The sequence below is a fragment of the Aplidium turbinatum genome, chromosome 3, assembly GCF_918807975.1.
Source record: "Aplidium turbinatum chromosome 3, kaAplTurb1.1, whole genome shotgun sequence".
NCBI lineage: Eukaryota > Metazoa > Chordata > Ascidiacea > Aplousobranchia > Polyclinidae > Aplidium > Aplidium turbinatum.
In genome coordinates, this window is record NC_137474.1 from 11678108 (window position 1) to 11696805 (window position 18698).

Genomic DNA, 18698 nt, shown 5'->3' on the forward strand with positions numbered 1-18698 from the left:
TACAATGAAAGTTTTCTTTTAACTAGAAATGGAAACGCGCAAACCAAAGTTGCCAGATGAGAAGTTTTGTTCAAATTCTGGAAAATTTCCAAGTTCTGGAGGCGAAGCATTTCCCGAGAAACTTCTTCTTTACGTTCTTATTTTAGTACCGTACCCAAACTGAATCAGTTGTAGTTTCAGCTTCTCTTGGGAAGGGCCAGTATGAGATGCTATCTGGTTCGACTTTCTGAGTGTGCGCTTGGGCAACGTCTTTGATGAATTCTAACTGGTTTTACAGATCAGACTTCAAACATTATCAGCAGGCTCTTTGTGTTTTGATCATACTGTCTGGTTTGCTTGTTTTGTCGTTTTTGTGTGGTAATTATGGACAAAGTTTTGTCTGCAAGAAAAAAATTGTATTTTCAGAACTGCTTTCTAGTGTTGGCAACCGCGCAGCGTACGCGGTGACGTCGCCGCGCCGCGTAGAAATGTTGACTGTGCCAACCGCGCCGCGCGGGCACCGCGCGGACAAATAATAAAGAAAAAAAAAATTCGGTAGCATAGTTAAACAAACTTTTCGAGCTTGAACTCACTGTATCGTTGAACATTGCAGTGGGATAACTGTTCTAGCGAGATTATAACAGGTTGTTGAAATTTGGTAAATCCAAAGAAAAGCATCATGAAAAATGTGTTGCCAATTTTTTTAAACTTTTAAACATTTTTTCAGAAATAAAATCGCAATTACATAAATTTGGCATATTTAAGTCCTTTTAGTAAAAAGCAGAAAAATAGTAAAACTTTTTGAAAATTACAGGGAAACTCATGTATGGGAATCTGGTTGCTGGCAACACTGTTCAATGCAATGTTGAGTGAGTCCTTGTCAAACCAGTCAGTAAAACGGCTGTGTCAGTATTTAGTTCAGAATATTTTTGACCATCACAATGAAAACAATACATATTTAAAGTAATGTAAAGTATTTCTGTTATGGTGTAAAGTGTTGTGAGGCTGAGGTGTTTAATTACTATTCAACATTATTTCATTCGAAGATTTCGTTATTTTATGTACAGGCAATACCGGTAGGCATTCAAGTTAACTAAATTTTTTAGGTATGACAAATTAGGGGCAAGGATAAACAGGTCATCTATGACAAGAGTGATTTTTGTGCAGTGATGTTTTAGATTCAAGCAATTTCTGTATGAAATGGGATATAAGGCGTTCAAAGATGGGAAGAATGTTATGTGCATATACACAGAAAAAGGGACATTCAGAAAAACATTTCAGCAAGTTCACCTAGATTAGGACCCAACATTCAAGAATAGGCAACTCAGGCGATTAGCTATCAAGGATGATGACTGTGGTAAGTTCCTGATAACTGTCCAATTATCCAAAATTTGATATTATAAACTAGACTCACTCGTATTTTCCATACACTTATGCAAGTATGCTGTGATGCTTTCAGATTTTTACGGTGCAGGCGCAGTGTGACATTTTCAGAATTTTTGCGGTGCAGTGTGCCGGCAGACATTTGCAGTGCAGTGCGGGTAGCGGGCAGATTTTTCCTGCCCGTGCCATCACTACTGCTTTCCATTAATCAGCACCTAGTGGTGGAAGAATTCACAGACAAAAACACTTTAACCACTATCAGAAACTTTACTTTGCCAATCTCTGTAACTGGCCCTCAGTGGTTCTATCCTCTATAAGTATGCAAAACTGCCAGCAATAGCCTTCAAAGGCTTTGTCAGTCTGAAGGTAAAGATTTAAAACAAAACCAGTTGAGTTAAATTTTGTTGAAGAAGTTAGTAGCCTACCGTAAGTCAGTTAAGATATGAAACTACTTTGGATTTTAACATACCAGTGGCAAATATTTGCAAACATGTGGTTTATCTACTTTAAAATATGCAAAATCACACAACTTAAACTATGATCTTGATGTGCTCTAAAGTTCTATAACATCTGGCAATATTTTTCACTCAAAATTCAACCTTCTCACTTCCCAGCCGGTTAGCCTGTATATTATATCAGATATGTACCGTATGCTATCAGTGCTTGTTTTGTTTATGGTCATTCGTCCTTTGCAAGACTAGTTTGGTGGCTGTGTTCATTTTTAATTGAAAATTTTTCTGGCCAAATTGCTTTTTAGCCAAAAACTACAGCAGCATTTGTGAAAAATCAGTTTTTGCTGAATGAAGACACGGTTGTTAAAAAATAAAGATGATAGTATGGCATAGAACAGCTAAATCTGTTTTTGGGATTTTGCTTTACCTCGGTACCACAAACCTAGGGTCTGCTACTATTCGGTGAGTTCCTAACCTCTAACCCCAAACCCTAAAACGGCAATGATAATTAGGCTACGGTACCCGATAATTTAAAAAAAAAATTAAAAAAATCCCCCTTTAAGGGATCAGACTCACCGAAACGGGCCATTCCGACAAACCTAAGTTGTCTGATAAAACACATGGGTCGACCTGCCTTTGCTGAGCAATCCAACATCGGGAGCTCTCACCTGAAGGCAACGTCGACCAACAGGTGTGAGGACTAGTCATTTTTCCCTGGTATAGGCAGCTGAAAGTTATTGGGAAAAGACTCACGAAATAGCTTGCTGTGGTATATCCATTAACCAGTTCGAAATTTTGAAGGGAGCCAGGTTTGCCATTTGCACTGTGTAATATTCAAAACTTAGGCAGCAAAAGTAGCATTATGTTGCTGCCAAAAACTTATGTCTGATACATAAAAATGTAATACATCGACAGGAAGTGGTTTTATCAGGGTCTATGTGTTGTGGCTGTCATCGCATTTTTTACATATCATTTTATTAGGAGGATTGTGCCAAATTATTCTGCCAGAATAATAGTGGTGTTTGTTAGCAAAACAGCAATTACAAAATGTGCTAGATTGTAATTTTAATACACACAACATTACCACCAAGTTATTACACGAATAAGAGTATGAAAATATCTTATAAAAAAAAAAACAACTGTTCAAGTTAACAAATATGATTTTCAGAAGTTTGTGAAAAAAGTGGTAACAAATTGGTACATGGAGTATACTTATGATGCAAACAAAAATATACTTATGATGCAAACAAAAATATAATTATGATGCAAACAAATACATCTTACACATTTTTAATTAGATCTGCTTCACTTTTTAAAACTTCAACTAAACATTTTCCTATGAAAGTAGTAAAAATGCTCAATATCACCACTTGTTCAAAAAGTTGACACACTTAAATTTTATATTTTGAGTGTTTAGTTTTAAGTTATGTTTTGGAGGCATGTTTGTTTAGCAAATACAATAACTTTGAAATTGCTCAAAATAATTTTTCAACTCACAATCAAATTCTGTTAAATAGACACACTAGAAAGACAATCTTATTATGTCTACCTCTATAAAATTCTGATAACTGTAAGGTTTTTTTCAGTGTCTTAAAGCTAGCATTGCATCTTAAATTGACCATAGACATCAACTCGTTTGTTACAAATTTTGTTGTTGCAATTGCTGTTTTTGAAACTCTTACGGTACCGTACCTTACTAGAGGTTCAGTTTTCTGTCAACTGAATTATGCTTCCATCAATTTTTTTTCCTTTTGCAGATTTGGTACAGTACTGCATCATAAGACGTTTAGTTCAAAGAGTTTTTTTAATACTATCAGTTTTTGTCTTATATATGCAATTTGTGCATACTTTATGAATGAAATTACTTCAATGTTAAGATTGTAAAGGCAAAAGTTGTGTGTGGATCTGGATAATGGCAGCAATTACCATTTTATTGAAAAGAATTGCAACAAATCAACACAGAACATTCAGAAGTGTTTTACAGTATTGCAGTAACCACACTTCTGCTGATGAAGGCTTTGGCTCTGTGAAACCACCGATATCATGGCTGGTTTGGCCAAAACCATATCTTCAGACATCCATTGAAGAAAGTAAAACATCCAGATATAAGTTGCAAAAACAACAATATGACTATTCAAGCCCAACGATTGATTACAATGTAGACATTTTAAAGGATTATGCTAAAATCATCACACCTGCTTATCAATATCAACAAGACTATGAGAAATCGATTGGAAATGATATACATGAAATAGTAGATGTAATTGAAAAAATACCAATTCAAGAACCTAAAATAGAACAACTTCCTTTAGAGGCTGCAAAAAGCGACATTAAGTGGCGACGACGAAGAATGAGGCGTCACAGGTAAGCTATATGATATATTATATACAATTTACTTTGTTGAAGCAGCTTGGGGTATGTCATGACTAGCCTCTGATTTAATTACTAACTGTTTCGCATACTTACATGTAAGTTTCAATTGCCAGAATAAGGCATTTCATTAGATTTACATTCTAAAGATTTTGGTGTAACATGTAAAGCCGTTTTTTGCTATATCACTTAAAACCTCAGTAACTTGTATTGGCTCTTTGTTATGATCTAGGTTTGCATGAACACATAAATTTCCCACTCTGACAAAGCATAATGCATCCAATGCAAATTAATTCCAAAGATACTTTTAAACAATTGGCCATAGAAGACCGGTGCATGAGGAATCGAGGATGGTGCAGTCCGAATAACACAATCCTTACGCCGCAAGACCCGAATGACGCGAGTCTGGTTATTTCTTACTGAAACTACCGTAATTGTTTTTTTTTATTAGTTCAATCTGTGATGACTGCTTTAATATGACTATAGACTATCAATACAAGCCGAGTGGACTAAGTGCACAGCTTGGCCTTGGTTTTATGCAAGAAGTAAATATCAGCAAAGTAGAAGATCTACACTATGCGATCCATTTAATGCTCAAAATAAACGGATACCATCGTGAACTTTCAATACTGTCTGTTTCCGTACAGACAGTTGTATTATAAAACGCTGTTTGACAAGATGTTGCGACCGTGCCATATTTTAAACTGATTGTCCTGCTTTGGTATCATACACGTTATAACGTGTACGTTTCTACCTTTTTCCAGACCTCTTCTATGTTTGGCATATATTGCTTTTCATTGTGTTGGTCGTCTTCAAAAACAAGAGTGTAACTAGGGATGTACAATACAGAATATCGAATCTTAGAGATTCGAATCTCAATGTATTCGAATCGCATTTGCAGTTTCTTTTCGGATATCAGGATTCGCAAATAAATCTGTTAAATGAACAGTGTGCGACGTTAAACAAATGTAAAGTTGATATTTTCCGTCTTGCGCGCCGACTTTTTTCATGGACTGTTTGTTCCAAGCGCCTTTTTTCTTCCTTCATATGGTTCACACAGTTATCAGAACTGCAGACACGCAGTGCGTTCCCGTACGAGTGAATAATTCAGGCCTCAAAATTCACGGCATACATGTCCGCCGTCACAGCATGTGATGTCGGCGGGAAGTACCATTTAGATTCTAGATCGGTCATATTTGTCCGCCGAGAAATAACACAGGAACTAGCGATACAAATCGTCACTGCATGGCACGGACAATTGTTGCGAGAATATAATTTTTTGCGCATTCTAGCGCGCATCTAGAAAATTTGAATCATACTGTATCCCTTAACTTCTATTGAAAACTTTCGATTTTTACGTTGATTCAACGATTGATGACATTGAATCAGCGTAACAAAAAGCATTGTGACACAAGAAGCCACACGACCTCGTTCGGTGTAAGTTAACCAGGTGTGCGGCGTATTTAGCAGCTACACGGCGCTTTGGCTCTTCAGTCTTCAAGCGCATGTCGTTGGTCTGATGAAAGCCTTTCAGAGTGACTTCGCTGAAATTTTAAAACGCCTTCTAAACCGTAGCTATAGTTCTTAAATGGCAAAGAATTATCAAGATGAAGTAATTAAGCATGACGATTGACGCTAAAACAGTTGTGTCCGCCGTGAGACTTAATTTGTCCGCCGATATAGCTGCTCAGACCGGACACGTTTGTCCGCCGTCAACAAAAACGAATTTCGAGGCCTGATAATTTGTGTGTGCGGCCACGAATGATTCATTACATGTGCTGTACAGTACTGCGCATTGATTTACACCACGCGCTTGAGATTCGTGAACTGGTGAGCAGTAGACTGTAGAGGATTAAAGGGATACTAAAGGAAAAACCTGACTTGGCGATTGTACACGTTCTTTGTGTTTAAAATACTAACCATAAAACGATTTCCAATAAAATTTTGCCACATTGCGGTCTGATCAGCATTCCGCGCCTGCTTTTGTCAGAGCTTTCAAAACGGGAATGGGCGTGAGCAGCGAAGCGTGCGACTGTACAGTCTACGTCACTATAGACTAGCAATCAGCTGATCGAGCAATAGTTGTTGCTGCGGGCGATTTAACTGTAGGCAATTATGTATGTACATCAAAACATCAGATTTCAACATCAAAACATCAGATGTGGTAACGTGGCTTTTGTTATTGCTGTCGATAGTGATGTATTTTCGAGCAGTGTTTCCACTTTTTGGTCATTTAAAAAAAATTAAAAATAAACGAAACATTGGACTTTGGGCCTTGCCAGTGCCATTGAAAACAAATTTTTTTCGGTAATTTTTTTTTTGAAATGTATTCTTGAATGTTCAGTTTACGCATTTTAATGCTTGATTCCCGTTTGAAATTTTTTGAAAAGTTTAATAAAAATCATAGATTCACAGCATAGTAACACAGGCATCAATTATTGCTTCGATATTATTTGGAAAAAATTGCCGCGTGATTTCAGAATAGATTCGAAATTAAGTATTCTAGAATAGCCAGGTATTCTGTATTGTGCATCCCTAAGTGTAACTGACCTCCTGTGTTGTTCCTGAAGCAGCGAGGAACGAGATTGACTGCAGGAAGTCAGACTTACCCTTTGATTTTTCCAGACGTTTTTGATTAGTAAGATTTCTCTGCAGTCGTGTGCATTAAGATTAAAAAGCATCTATATAAAAAAACAATTAATTTTAGTAAGCAATAGCCAAGTCGCGTCATTCATGTCTTGCGGCCTAGGGATCGCGTCATTCGAACTGAGGCATAAAGTCGTGTATTCATAAAAGACCGTATCAATAAGAAACGTAAAGCAAAACGTTACTTTCTGAGACGTTTTCTTTTTCAGAAAAACATATTTTACTTATCTTGGATGACAAAGCAAGGACTCAAAACGAAGTCGGTTATTTATGTCCAAAATTATTATATATACTTGATTGTACTAATTGTAACGCAACTGTATCCACTGATATCCAATTAAATGCAAGAATGTCGGATAAACGGTTCAGTTGTTTATATTGAACTGGCATTTTATTGTTGAATATTTTTAGACTTTTAAGATGGAGGAAAAAGTATCGGCATCTAGTCGTCCTAAGAGAGAAGCAAAAACTGGCCAAAAGAAAACAATTACTTGAGGCCGATTTAACCAAGTAAGCTTTTAGCCTATGCTACATCCTAGTATAAATATCATAAAGTGTGGCAGCAGATATCTTTTACCGGAAAAGTCGAAGATTAATCAAAATAAAAGCTTTCTTAACTGCTCTTTCGCTACATATAATTTCTTACTAGTACACTGAACATGCCAAAAGAAGATGAGCTTTTAATGCACGGTTCACTTTGCAACAGTCGTCGCTTTTGTGGGGGAGCTTGCTATATCATTGTTGTTGGTTGGTTTGTTGGGGACTTGTGTGTTTCCAAGCACTGAATTTTTGCAACGTTGATTTTACTAAGTCATAGGCAACTACAGCTTCTCCTATATAGCGACCAGTGCCAGGATTACATTGCAACAGCAAATTTTGAAACTCGTAGGCCTATTAAGTCAACATCATCTTCAGTTTTGCATTAACACACTGACTTTTCTAAAGCGATTGCTGCGAAGATTATTTCCCCAATAACCAAGTTGAGAAACCATTCTTAAACATTATTTTCATTCGTTATTGAAATACCGGTAGGCTAACTTTGTTAAAAATGTCTTCTCCGCAAAGTGTTATTTCTTGCTCCTTTTAGGGATTCGTTGCTAGAAGCCAGGAATACCGCGTTGCTTTAATTTATGTTGAATGCAGACGCACACGCGCGAAACTGCCAAGATTAAGCTTTCCTGGTCCGAGGGTAAAGATTTCCACAATGAATCACGTTTTTCTGTACACTTCAATTTGTTTATGGCCTTTTCCATTAACTATCATAAACTAACAGAGTATCTCCAATGTTGTGTGGCACGAAACACAACCGCTTTCGGGATGTGGCTCTATTTCGGTACCACAAACTTAAGTTGTTTCTGACAACAAAAGGGTCGAATTGCCTTCGCTGAGCAATCTAACATCGGGAGCTCCCACTCTCGCTTGAAGGCAACGTCGACCAACGGACCAGAGGACTAGTCACCCTCCCCCACATTTGTGGAGACATCATAAAATTCTTTTTTTACGTTGTATGTCGTAATTCCTAATCTTGCATCACAAAAGTCCATTAAGATGAATTGAACGCCTCAATGCAACATTTGTAGCTTAGGTAGGCTATATCTTCGTTAATAATGTGTTTTAAAAACTGAGTGCCGTACGGTACCGTAGAGTCGTAGACAACCATCATTTTTGCGACATGTGTGGTGAAGAAAAGCAGGAAACTGGCGTTATATTATATTTGATTTGTGCAATGCCAGCCTGTCCTTTAGTTTATTTCACCATGAGTACCGGTAATTGAGATCTTTGTTACTGATTGTTTTTTATGGTAGCCACTTTAACAAGTCGAAATTCTGCCACTGCGATTGACTACAATGCAACCGTCAACCAATCAAAACATGTTATAAGAGGCTACCGTCCAATTGTGATCCTTCTAGCACTCATCCAGAGAGTTAATGCTTGTTTTGAACTTTATTTGGTAATTACAGAAGAAAAAGAGCAATAGCAGTCGTGGGAATCGAACCCGCGTTAATGAAATAACTACTTTCTAGCCCTAACCCTAACCCCTAAGCCAACCAGCTGACAAAAAATCCATCACTTAATTTGCTTTCTGTCATCTTCTTTTCGCCATTTTTTATGTCACTTAAACCGTAGCTTATGATTGGTTGGCGGTTTCATTCTAGTCAATTTCAGTGGCAGAATTTCGACTTGTTAAAGTGGCTACCGTTTTTTATAGGCTAGGCCGACTGCCTTGAATAACTACGTCATCACAGTGTCATAAAAAAGATTTATGTTTTGATTCCCGTTATCTGTGCTGTTCAGGTCGTGGGAAATGTTTGGATTAAAAGAAGAACCTCCAGTGTTGACGGAAGAAGAAATACAAAAATACGAAAAGGAATGGCGAGAAGAAGGCATTTGGAATGATGCTTTGACGGTTGAAGAATATGAAAATTTCGCCAAGATATCATCCATTATAAAGGCGACCGATAGCGACAAAAAGTAAACACTTCTTAAAATCTCGCAGTTGTCAAGGTTTGAGCGTTCCTGTTAAAAATAAACCAAACATCAAGAACCATACTGTGATGTAAACGCAGCGCAGTCAAAAAAAGTCGGCGATAATCTACAATGTGAGAGATAAAATCATAAGAAACTTTCCAAGTAATGCAATGAAGATTTCACATCTTTGGTCCACATTTGTGGCATTTACAGAGCGTCGAGCTAGGGAAAATGGGAAACAAGAAAATAAACCTCCAGGATAATAAAAGGTATATCGCATAGATTAGAAGCGGCGTCAGTACTTGAAAAACGATAAAATAAAAACCACAGAAACGGAAAACTCATGCTGCCCTCACTATTTCAGTACAAGTAAGGTACTCGTCAGTAGCCTACTCAGTGACTTGGCATTTTTGGGTGGCAACTGTCCTTTTCTGCGAGTAATCAAATGGGCAATATGGAAGCCAAACTTCGTGTCCATTTTCCAGCGTATCATCAAGTGTCTTGTCAAAAGACAAAGGCGTGTGCTTTTCAAACGTGTCGAATCGATGTCTGTTCGAGCGTCATGTTGTTTTCACCAAAAGATGAAGAGTAAGGATAAAACCGAAGTGGCAGCTTTTTGGTGGCTTCTCGGTGTAATACAGGTTCATTCACGCCTTTTACCTTACCAGAGCAAAGGCACCGAAATCTCGCCTCGAAAATACAGCCAATAAAGCTCGTACGAAAAAGTACATTGCCAAACGTAATTATTACGATAGAACAAAATCAACTTGAAATCACGATACAATTTTTTGCATATCAAATAAATTTTCACAACATATCCATTAGACAAATCAATAAACTTTACAAAATTAAGCGACAATAGAATATTATGTGTTCCTTCAATAAATAAATACAGTCAACGAACGGTTTCATGCTTTGATAAAGATGGAAAAAATTAAGTAACTGGCAAAATAAAGTTCGTACATTATTTAATTCTTTTCTATACCGTGCTAATTAAGAACTAACCCTTGCCGGACAATACAGTAATCATAACATCGAGCATAATCACTTGGTTACTATAATAGGCACACACATACCGTACCCAATGAAGAAAATTTAGTGCAATAACATTTGCTTTCAAAGTGTTGCAAATAGTCATCATTGAGAATATCTTGTTTGGAAGACCGTTTGATCTTGAGGAGTACGTGACTGACATTGAAGCAGAAGGTTACTTCAAGCTATTGCAGATTTGAGCTACATAGGAAGAAGGTGTTCGTCGTCATTTTCTTCGTCCAGTTGGTCATCTGCGATTCCTTGGTATGGCCTGCTACTGTTATAGCCAGAACCACTACACCGACACAGAAAATTGCACCCATCCTAAACAAGGAAAAAACTCTCATACCTTTTTCGAATATTTATCTGATCAATATGAATGAATTAGTTATGAAGTGTATGCCCAGAACACAAGCGCAGTTTTATTTGCAAGGCAAATATGTTCTCCCTGGCACCGGAAAAGTCAACATTGATCATGTATAGTATTGCGGTTTAATGTGTTGTTGAAGCGTTCAGATATAGCCTAGTTTCATTGATGCATCTTGCAAACACTAGTGAATCAAACCTTCCGATTTTATTTACTGAAATTTGACTCGAGATGACGCACGGTTGTATAAATGACCAGATCCAATATTTATTAGAAATATGTGATGCGGAGCAACGATTTAAATGGACAGGCCTGAACTCAGACTGACATCAGCCAATGCATTGCTCGCTTCCGATGAGCTACATTGGCAAAGCTTATGACCGTACAATAAAAATATTTTTCGCAATAAATACACCACCTCCACCAATGTGCGTTTCCTTAAGGGCTCACACACGGTGACGTAGGCCTACGCAAGATTTTCTTCATCTGAGCATTCTTATTTTTTGTCTTAAAAAAATGTGCAATTGCTGATATTGTTTATAAGCAACATAGAATTATCAAATCCTCATTTGTGCGTAGCCGTAGCGGAGTTGGACAAATTATCTCGGGGAAAAAAGTACCTCCTTGAATCCCCCTATGAACGATACTACGCCTGTCGTCGATCGGCAAAGCGGAAGCATGCACTGTACCACTAGACCAGCACCATATTTTATATGGCCAACCGTTGGCAAATTGCTTAACATCATAGCAAATCTGGCAACCCTGGCCTTTATCAATATACTTCCGCAAGCTTCACATGACTGAGTTTAAGGCATCAGGCGTGATTTTAGCTTTTAATATCTTTTTGGTGAGATTTTGAAGTCTCCAACTGGTACTATCCAAAACCAACCACACCTGTCGTTTAATTTGACGTCTACATTATAGAGTCGAATGAAAAGGATGATCTCCCTGAGTGCGTACGTCACTGTTCAGCTGTTTACACATAACTTTTGCAAAAACCATAAGGATTTACGCAAACTTACGCTTTGTAAATTTCCAAAACTTTTCCAAAATCCGCTATTTGGGATTTGATCCCATCCCTTAGAACCATACACGCATCGCATGTATATTGATCCAATGATTAAATATGTCAAGGTCAAAGTAAAAAATCTGAAAATGTACAGAAGTGACTTGATAGCAATATTAGAAGGAATAACAAAACATGACGATTAAATGCAACTATTTGTAATTTATAAGTGATGGCTATGCCTCGTCTGCAAGGACGATAGTCTTCGCATAAACGCTAACGATGAGTTCTTGAATGATTAATAAGTCCAATTCTAGCTTTGAAAGTTACATTTGAAACATTTTAAGATCCCTGGCTGTGGGTGTAGTTGACGTTTTTTTCTTCAACTTTAGTAATTTAGGAGTAGAGAGATGGATGCACAAATAAGAATGAAACTCAAGCTGAAAATTTAACAAATAGTTTGAATTCTTACATGATTAAGAATATGGAACCACTGCTTAAGCCCATCTGCGAACTGCACGCAACACTGCTGGGTAACTCCATCAAGTAAAAACAGTCTGATTCTTCATCTGCTTTGTTGTGTTCATACAACACTTTAAACTTTCCCTAAACAGAAAATGATTAAATATAGCAGATCAGTGGTCTAACATTTTTTCCTATCGGGGTCACTTAAAAATCACCCAAGGTGTCAGTTTAAAATCGTCAACGCTCACACCAGAGTTGGATTAATCACACTTTTAACTGAAAGAAAATGGTTACACAGCTTCAAGCAATTGAAAATATAATTGTAAATGAAACTTTTTGTTGTTGTCTAATTGCATTTGGAATTTTTAGTACAGTTATATTGGGGAAACAATGTATATATTGTTTGTTTGTATGTGCGCGTGGTTAGCATTCATCTCAAGGTGAACTTCTACATACGGGACACCAACCAACTGAGTGGTGACTGGTGAGCAGAGGTGGACAGTAGCGCGCTACTTTTGTAGCGGCGCTACTTTTTAGCTGGAGTAGCGGCTGCAGTAGCGGCGCTATTTTTTTCCAAAGTAGCGGTAGCGGGAGAGGCGCTACTTTTTTTCAGTCGCACTCCCGCTACCCGCTACTTTTTAATTTAAATTGAAAAAAATTCTTGTTTTTTTTGCAATACTGGCGTGGTCAAACAGCTATATAATCGGCTTGGTTGCAAAGTTTCGGTCTTTTCTAGCTGACGTCAACTTCTTCGGCGAATATCTCCGTGTGATGAAGCCTATCTGCCAGGCTTTAGACAATAGACATTCTTCAGGGCAAGTCCAAGGCATATTACGGAGTCTTGCTTCCAACCATCACAATTTGCGAGAAGAAGTTGACCGAGATCAGCTGATCTTGTGACCTGTGAGGAGTTGAAAGTGAAAGTCCTTGAAGGCGCGAAGAAACGATTCAACAAATGCTTCAACAACATGAAATGCGTTATGGCATCATGTCTTCATCCCTCCTTCAAGACGTCGTGGCTACAATTTCTGCACTACGTTTCCACGGATGATGCTGACGCACTGCGAGAAAAAGTCAAGACAGATGTAATTCGACTGTTGCGGGAGACATCAAGCCAGGTTGATACCGAGAAGAGTGACACCAACACCAGTCATGACCCCGAGGATGTATTTTTTGGAGTGTTTGCGCCATCCCGTGAAACGTCGGTGCACAAGGAAGCAGCAATTGTGGACGCCTTTTTTTCGGACAAGAGCAAGTCCTTGAGCTTTTCGAATACCGAGTTAAAATATATCTGTTCAATACAACACCCCCATTTCTTCCAGTGCTGCGGTGGAGAGACTTTTCTCTGTTGGAAAAGATGTGCTTAAGCGAAAGCGGGCAGGTCTTAGTGACTCTCATTTTGAAATGCTTGTGTTTTTGAAAGATGCGTAACAATAAATTTCCCTTAGAATGTGTTTTCTATAGCGACGTTAAAATGACAGCGTAAACGAATGATAACATTCGTTTTCAAGGTCATTTTTGCGTCACTAGGGACTTGAGTGTTTCCTAGTGTCATTTTAGACAAAAGTAGCGGAAGAAGTAGCGGTAGCGCGCGCTGCTTTGGCCCGAGTAGCGGTAGCGGGTAGCGCGCTACTTTTGTAAATTGGTAGCGGGTAGCGGTAGCGCACGCTACTTTGGCCCAAGTAGCGGTAGCGCGCTACTTTAAAAGTAGCGGGTGGCCACCTCTGCTGGTGAGCAGACTTGTGGGATGCACTGAACACAGACATTTTTCGCACCTTGATGTTTATGAAATGCAATTCAACAATCGTTGATAAAATCAAAATATAAACAACCACCAATTAGCTGATAAGTAGGAAACCTGTTACAACTATATCTACAGCTTCCAAAGTAACCAAGACCTTTACAGCAAGGTATTTTGAGCAATTTAAAAGAAATTTATAATGTTACTGTCAAATGCAATAAAAGAAAATGGTTTGTTTTGATTTTTACAGCTATTTTACAAGTTGGTAAAATTTTCTTATTAGCCTCGTCGTATCGCACGAAATAGTGATTTGAAAATGATTATAAACATATCCCGTTCAAACATAATTCCAGGGCTGGGGGATATGATGTCTTCGTGGATAAAATCCAGTTAGAAATGTCTAACAACCCTAAATTATGAAAAAAATTTTGACAACAAGTTTTAATTACCACCAGTTGATATGGATCACACACAATCATGACATGAGCTTGTCTTCTTCCTTTTTTGCAATGGGACCCATAAGCATCGCCATGACGATAAGTTAGCATGATCCAGTCTGTTCCGGCTTTGACAATTGTGCTGTTTATTGACCCTATTGTCTTCGGTGTGTGGTTTTCTTGTTCGTTAAGTTTTCTTTGAATCACTCCAGCTATGGGAGATTTGAAATCATCCGTGGAAACACCTTCACAAATTCTGAGAGTGTATTCATATTCAGCCGACACCGTCTCGTCTTTCACCTTGTCTGAAAATCTAATAAGTAGAAAATAATCATCTTCTGCACAATCGAAATCATTTCAATACAATATGGTGATAAAGCATTGAGCCTGACATGAACAAGTAATAGTTTTTACGAGTAAAACTTATTATTAAGTCTAATATAGTAATGCAACTAGTGTCACTGTGGGAGTAAAGCATTTCCCACAATATTTTAATGCAAATTAACTTACAGCATCACATAGAAAACACATTCTAAGTGAAATTTTGTTTTTATACACTAGTGTTTCAAACAAAAATCTCTAAAAACGATTCGTTTATTTTCTGCTTTAAATTGGAAAGTAGAGGAAGTACGATTGAAGCAAAAGTAGTGCTTATCTGCTACATTGGGGAAAAATAGCGTTCCTACCATGGCCGCTACTCAACAAAAATGTAGCACTGGCCACATGTCCATACAACCACGCTTTGCTCTTTGAAAAATTAATGCTTTAATTACAGCATAAGAAACTACAGAAATTATGCTAAAAAAGGAAAACAAACTGAGCATGGTGAAAAGCACATTCTGATCTTGTTACAAAACAATATTCAATAGTCTAAATTAATTATTTTCAAACTAGTCGCGTACCAGTGGTCAAGTGCTTGCATACTGATATGCATAGTCGCATAGCATACCACAGTTTGAGTAGCATTGAACGACTACTCACTGTGTTTGTGTTAACAACTTAAGCGTTTATAAAAGCTATTTCATTAGGCATGTGCTAATTACTGCTGAGGCTTAGCCTTCTGCTTGCAATCAAGTTATCCCAGAGAAAAACAATGCAAAATTGCAAAACACAATATTAGTACTAACACTTCGATTGAAAAACAAGGGATACAAAAGTCAATAAAGATATATATACATAGTGTTGTTAAGAGCTTGGTATATTCTCTGTTTAAACTATATCAGTCCTCGAATTTAGCGGCGGCACACGGCAATTGCCGTGGTAAATGCCGCCGCAAACGTCATAATGGCCATTCTGCTACGGCAATAAAAATGCCGTCGCAAAATGAGAATATAATTCGGACAAAAAGTGTTCAAAATTTCTTCCTGTTTGATTTACTCGCAGCGGGAGTTTAATCAGCAGAAACATCGCACCAAGACCTCACTCACGCAGTCTTCGAAATTAGCATATTTTTACTTCGCAAAAACGTTGACGAGGCCAAAAGGCAAAAGTTGAAATTGCCTCGGCAATTGCTGTGAACGTTTGTTACGAAACAATTGTACCAAAACATGTAAAACGAGAGGGGAAAAAAATAATCGAATAGTCTATCACGACCGCACGGTTTGATTTGTTGTGATGTAATAATACCAAAAGTAGTGATAAAGCGATCAGCGCGATACGCACGCTGTTACAGTGATTCACGTTATAACTCATTGGGGGGGAAAGTAAGTTAATTTTGGGTTGATTCAACGTTCGAGTCAGCACAAATCGATTTAATTTTCCCGGCGAGTAGAGTTATATCGCGTAACAACAATGCCCAATAAGAAATTTATGTTTGTTTTACATTAATTGGACATCTAGCGACGTCAAATTATCATGAAATAACGTTAATTGCTCAATCAGGTACCGATAACAAATCAATAGCTCCCTGCGAGAAGATTGCCTCGATTTACGTATACAGTAGGCTACACTAACATAATTTCGGCACAAATAGGATACTGCGAGCAACACAAAGTCTGTTGGATAAAGAACTAGTCTCGTCCTGTTGCTCAACACAACAAACAGTGTACCAGCCTCATTTTTGTAATCAAATATCGATTTCACTTTTAAAGCATCTTCAGTTTGATATTGTCAAGAGCAAAATAATAATAAAAAATTCTTCAAAGGTTAGAAGTTTAGATACTTTTATTTATTATTATTTTGAATTTTTTATTATTATTTTGCTCTTGACAATATTAAACTGAAGATGTTTTAAAAGCGAAATCGATATTTGATTACAAAAATGAGGCTGGTACACTGTTTGTTGTGTTGAGCAACAGGACGAGACTACTGATAAGAGACAGTCAACCGCTTCAAGTGGACAGTTTGCTGGGTGGTTCACTAAAAACAGAAAAGTTTTATTAGTCAATTGGATAAAGAACTAGTCAGAATCGGAATCATCGGAAGATGAGGTTGTCGCGTCGTCACTGGAATACTTGAAGACGCAAAACTGCCCGTTCATGAACGCGCGATGCCATATGATCGGAAGCATTACTTTCCTTTACTGCCGAAGAACCATTTATCCAATTTTGTACCACTTTTTATATTCGCAACGACACCGGTCAAAAATAAGCATTCGATGAAAGAATAACTTTTGCGTAACAATTAAGCCAGTATTTATAAGGTTGCAAACTTTTTACAGTTCACAAGAGCATTGTCAGCGCATAAAATAGCGTGCGTGATGCTCTGGGCTATCGCCGTGTGACACACGATGAAGAAGAAGCGCATAAAATTGGTTTGATTAAAGCATACGGCAATTGCCGCCGCAATCCAAGGTTTGTTGATTTGGCGACGGCAATGTTTTTGCCGTCGTAGATGGAAGCTAATTTCGAGGGCTGACTATATTATACCGTGATTGAAATTAAATCAAATATATAATAGCTATTTTTGTGCAAGACAAAGATTGGCATTTGGACTGGTTTTCCAAAGAGTGTTTGAATGAGGTACAAAACCTGAAAATGGTTGAAAAAGGTATTAACTATGCTTTGCATGTCAATAACTATAACCATAAACTGCAATCAATGAAAATACTTACGTTTTCCCTTTAAGAGGTTCAAGTTGTTTTATCCAATTAGCTGAAACTGTATCCTTGGGATTCATTGGAAAACATTCAGATTTTATATGAGTACAAAGTTGCAATATTGCAAATAATAGTTGAAACACAAACAATAACTGCTTCATATTTACAGCAACAAATCAGGATTGGATAATTTTACGGCAAACAACCTGAAATAGGCTATTCTCTATAACTGAAATACCGATTAAATAAAAAATAAGAAATTTAAACCGATCAGATATATCAAAAAAGAATCTATTTTTAGTGAAGTAGCTCTATCTCTGACACCATATATATCGCTCTTTCAAGCAAAATTTTTTTTGTTTTTACATTGCTCTTGCATTTGAACAAAGTCATGTGCACAATAGTAATCTGGAATGACAACTTGACAAAGTTTTACTTTCAAGTCTAGATCAGAAAAAAATAGGCCTTGTACATGTTTGCGAGTTTTAGCAAAGTAGAAAACAATCATTACCGGTAGAGTTGTTCGAAACAAAGTTGTTTTGGGCAAGGTAATAGAAAACTAATTATCATAATTTAGTACTTATAGTGATTAACGTGTAAATCTAAGATAAAAAAAGGTGTGGCTGTTTTATATACATTAGGCAAAGGTAATAGTTGCAGTATATGGTAGCTATAGTTTCTGGTGGTATCTTTCCATGTCACTCCAGCATGATGTAATGCCCTAAAACATATAGCCTATTTTGTGAAAATCCTTAGAAGATAGTACACACACCATAAGCACACAAACTTGATACCAATAAAATGAAAAAAACGTATCACATTCGATCAGTCATCCTTCCACACTAGAATGGTAAATAATTGCACTATAAAACAAAATTTAACTGAGTAGATAATTAGCGGAATGGCCCGTTTCGGTGAGTCCGATCCCTTAACGGGGGATTTTTTCAATTTTTTTTTTAAATTATTGGGTACCGTAGCCTAATTATCATTGCCGTTTTAGGGTTAGGAACTCACCGAATCCCACTCACCGAATAGTAGCAGACCCCTAAATTAGAGCAAACAATTTTGCAGTAAAGGTTAAAGCTTGTTATTTTGGCCATGGCAAACAGGGCCATGGCCTTTATTGGCAAACAAAACCTTCATCTGGAAAATTTTGAATTCCAACAAAGTGGAAAAATTTGAACAACTAAACTTTATTTCTCTCAATTTAAAAAGCATTGAAAACAATCTTAATTTAAAAACATAGAATAAAATAATAATAAATTTACTTGATGCTCAATGTGAGAGCAGGCACATCGTAAGTGCAATTAAAAA

At 37.3% G+C, this 18698-nt stretch overlaps 2 protein-coding genes across 3 annotated transcripts; one reads left to right on the forward strand and one right to left on the reverse strand.

Moving 5' to 3' along the window:
* The first annotated feature begins 1115 nt into the window (after window positions 1-1115).
* Window positions 1116-9528, forward strand: LOC145767292 (uncharacterized). 2 transcript variants are annotated; one of them, XM_082579086.1, is made up of 4 exons: window positions 1116-1336; window positions 4127-4178; window positions 7242-7340; window positions 9126-9528. In XM_082579086.1, the coding sequence occupies exons 2-4, from the start codon at window positions 4165-4167 to the stop codon at window positions 9304-9306; spliced, it is 294 nt and encodes a 97-aa protein (XP_082435212.1). In that variant the 5' UTR covers window positions 1116-1336; window positions 4127-4164; the 3' UTR covers window positions 9307-9528. The 2 variants fall into 2 exon arrangements, with proteins under 2 accessions (XP_082435212.1, XP_082435211.1); XM_082579085.1 differs by lacking the exon at window positions 1116-1336 and having other exon boundaries at window positions 3576-4178.
* A 16-nt stretch (window positions 9529-9544) lies between these two features.
* On the reverse strand, window positions 9545-18333 carry LOC145767291 (cation-dependent mannose-6-phosphate receptor-like). Its single transcript, XM_082579083.1, has 5 exons — window positions 17400-18333; window positions 14360-14660; window positions 12177-12310; window positions 11721-11847; window positions 9545-10655 (listed from the first exon to the last, which is right to left on the reverse strand). The coding sequence occupies exons 1-5, from the start codon at window positions 17543-17545 to the stop codon at window positions 10533-10535; spliced, it is 831 nt and encodes a 276-aa protein (XP_082435209.1). The 5' UTR covers window positions 17546-18333; the 3' UTR covers window positions 9545-10532.
* Window positions 18334-18698: the final 365 nt, after the last annotated feature.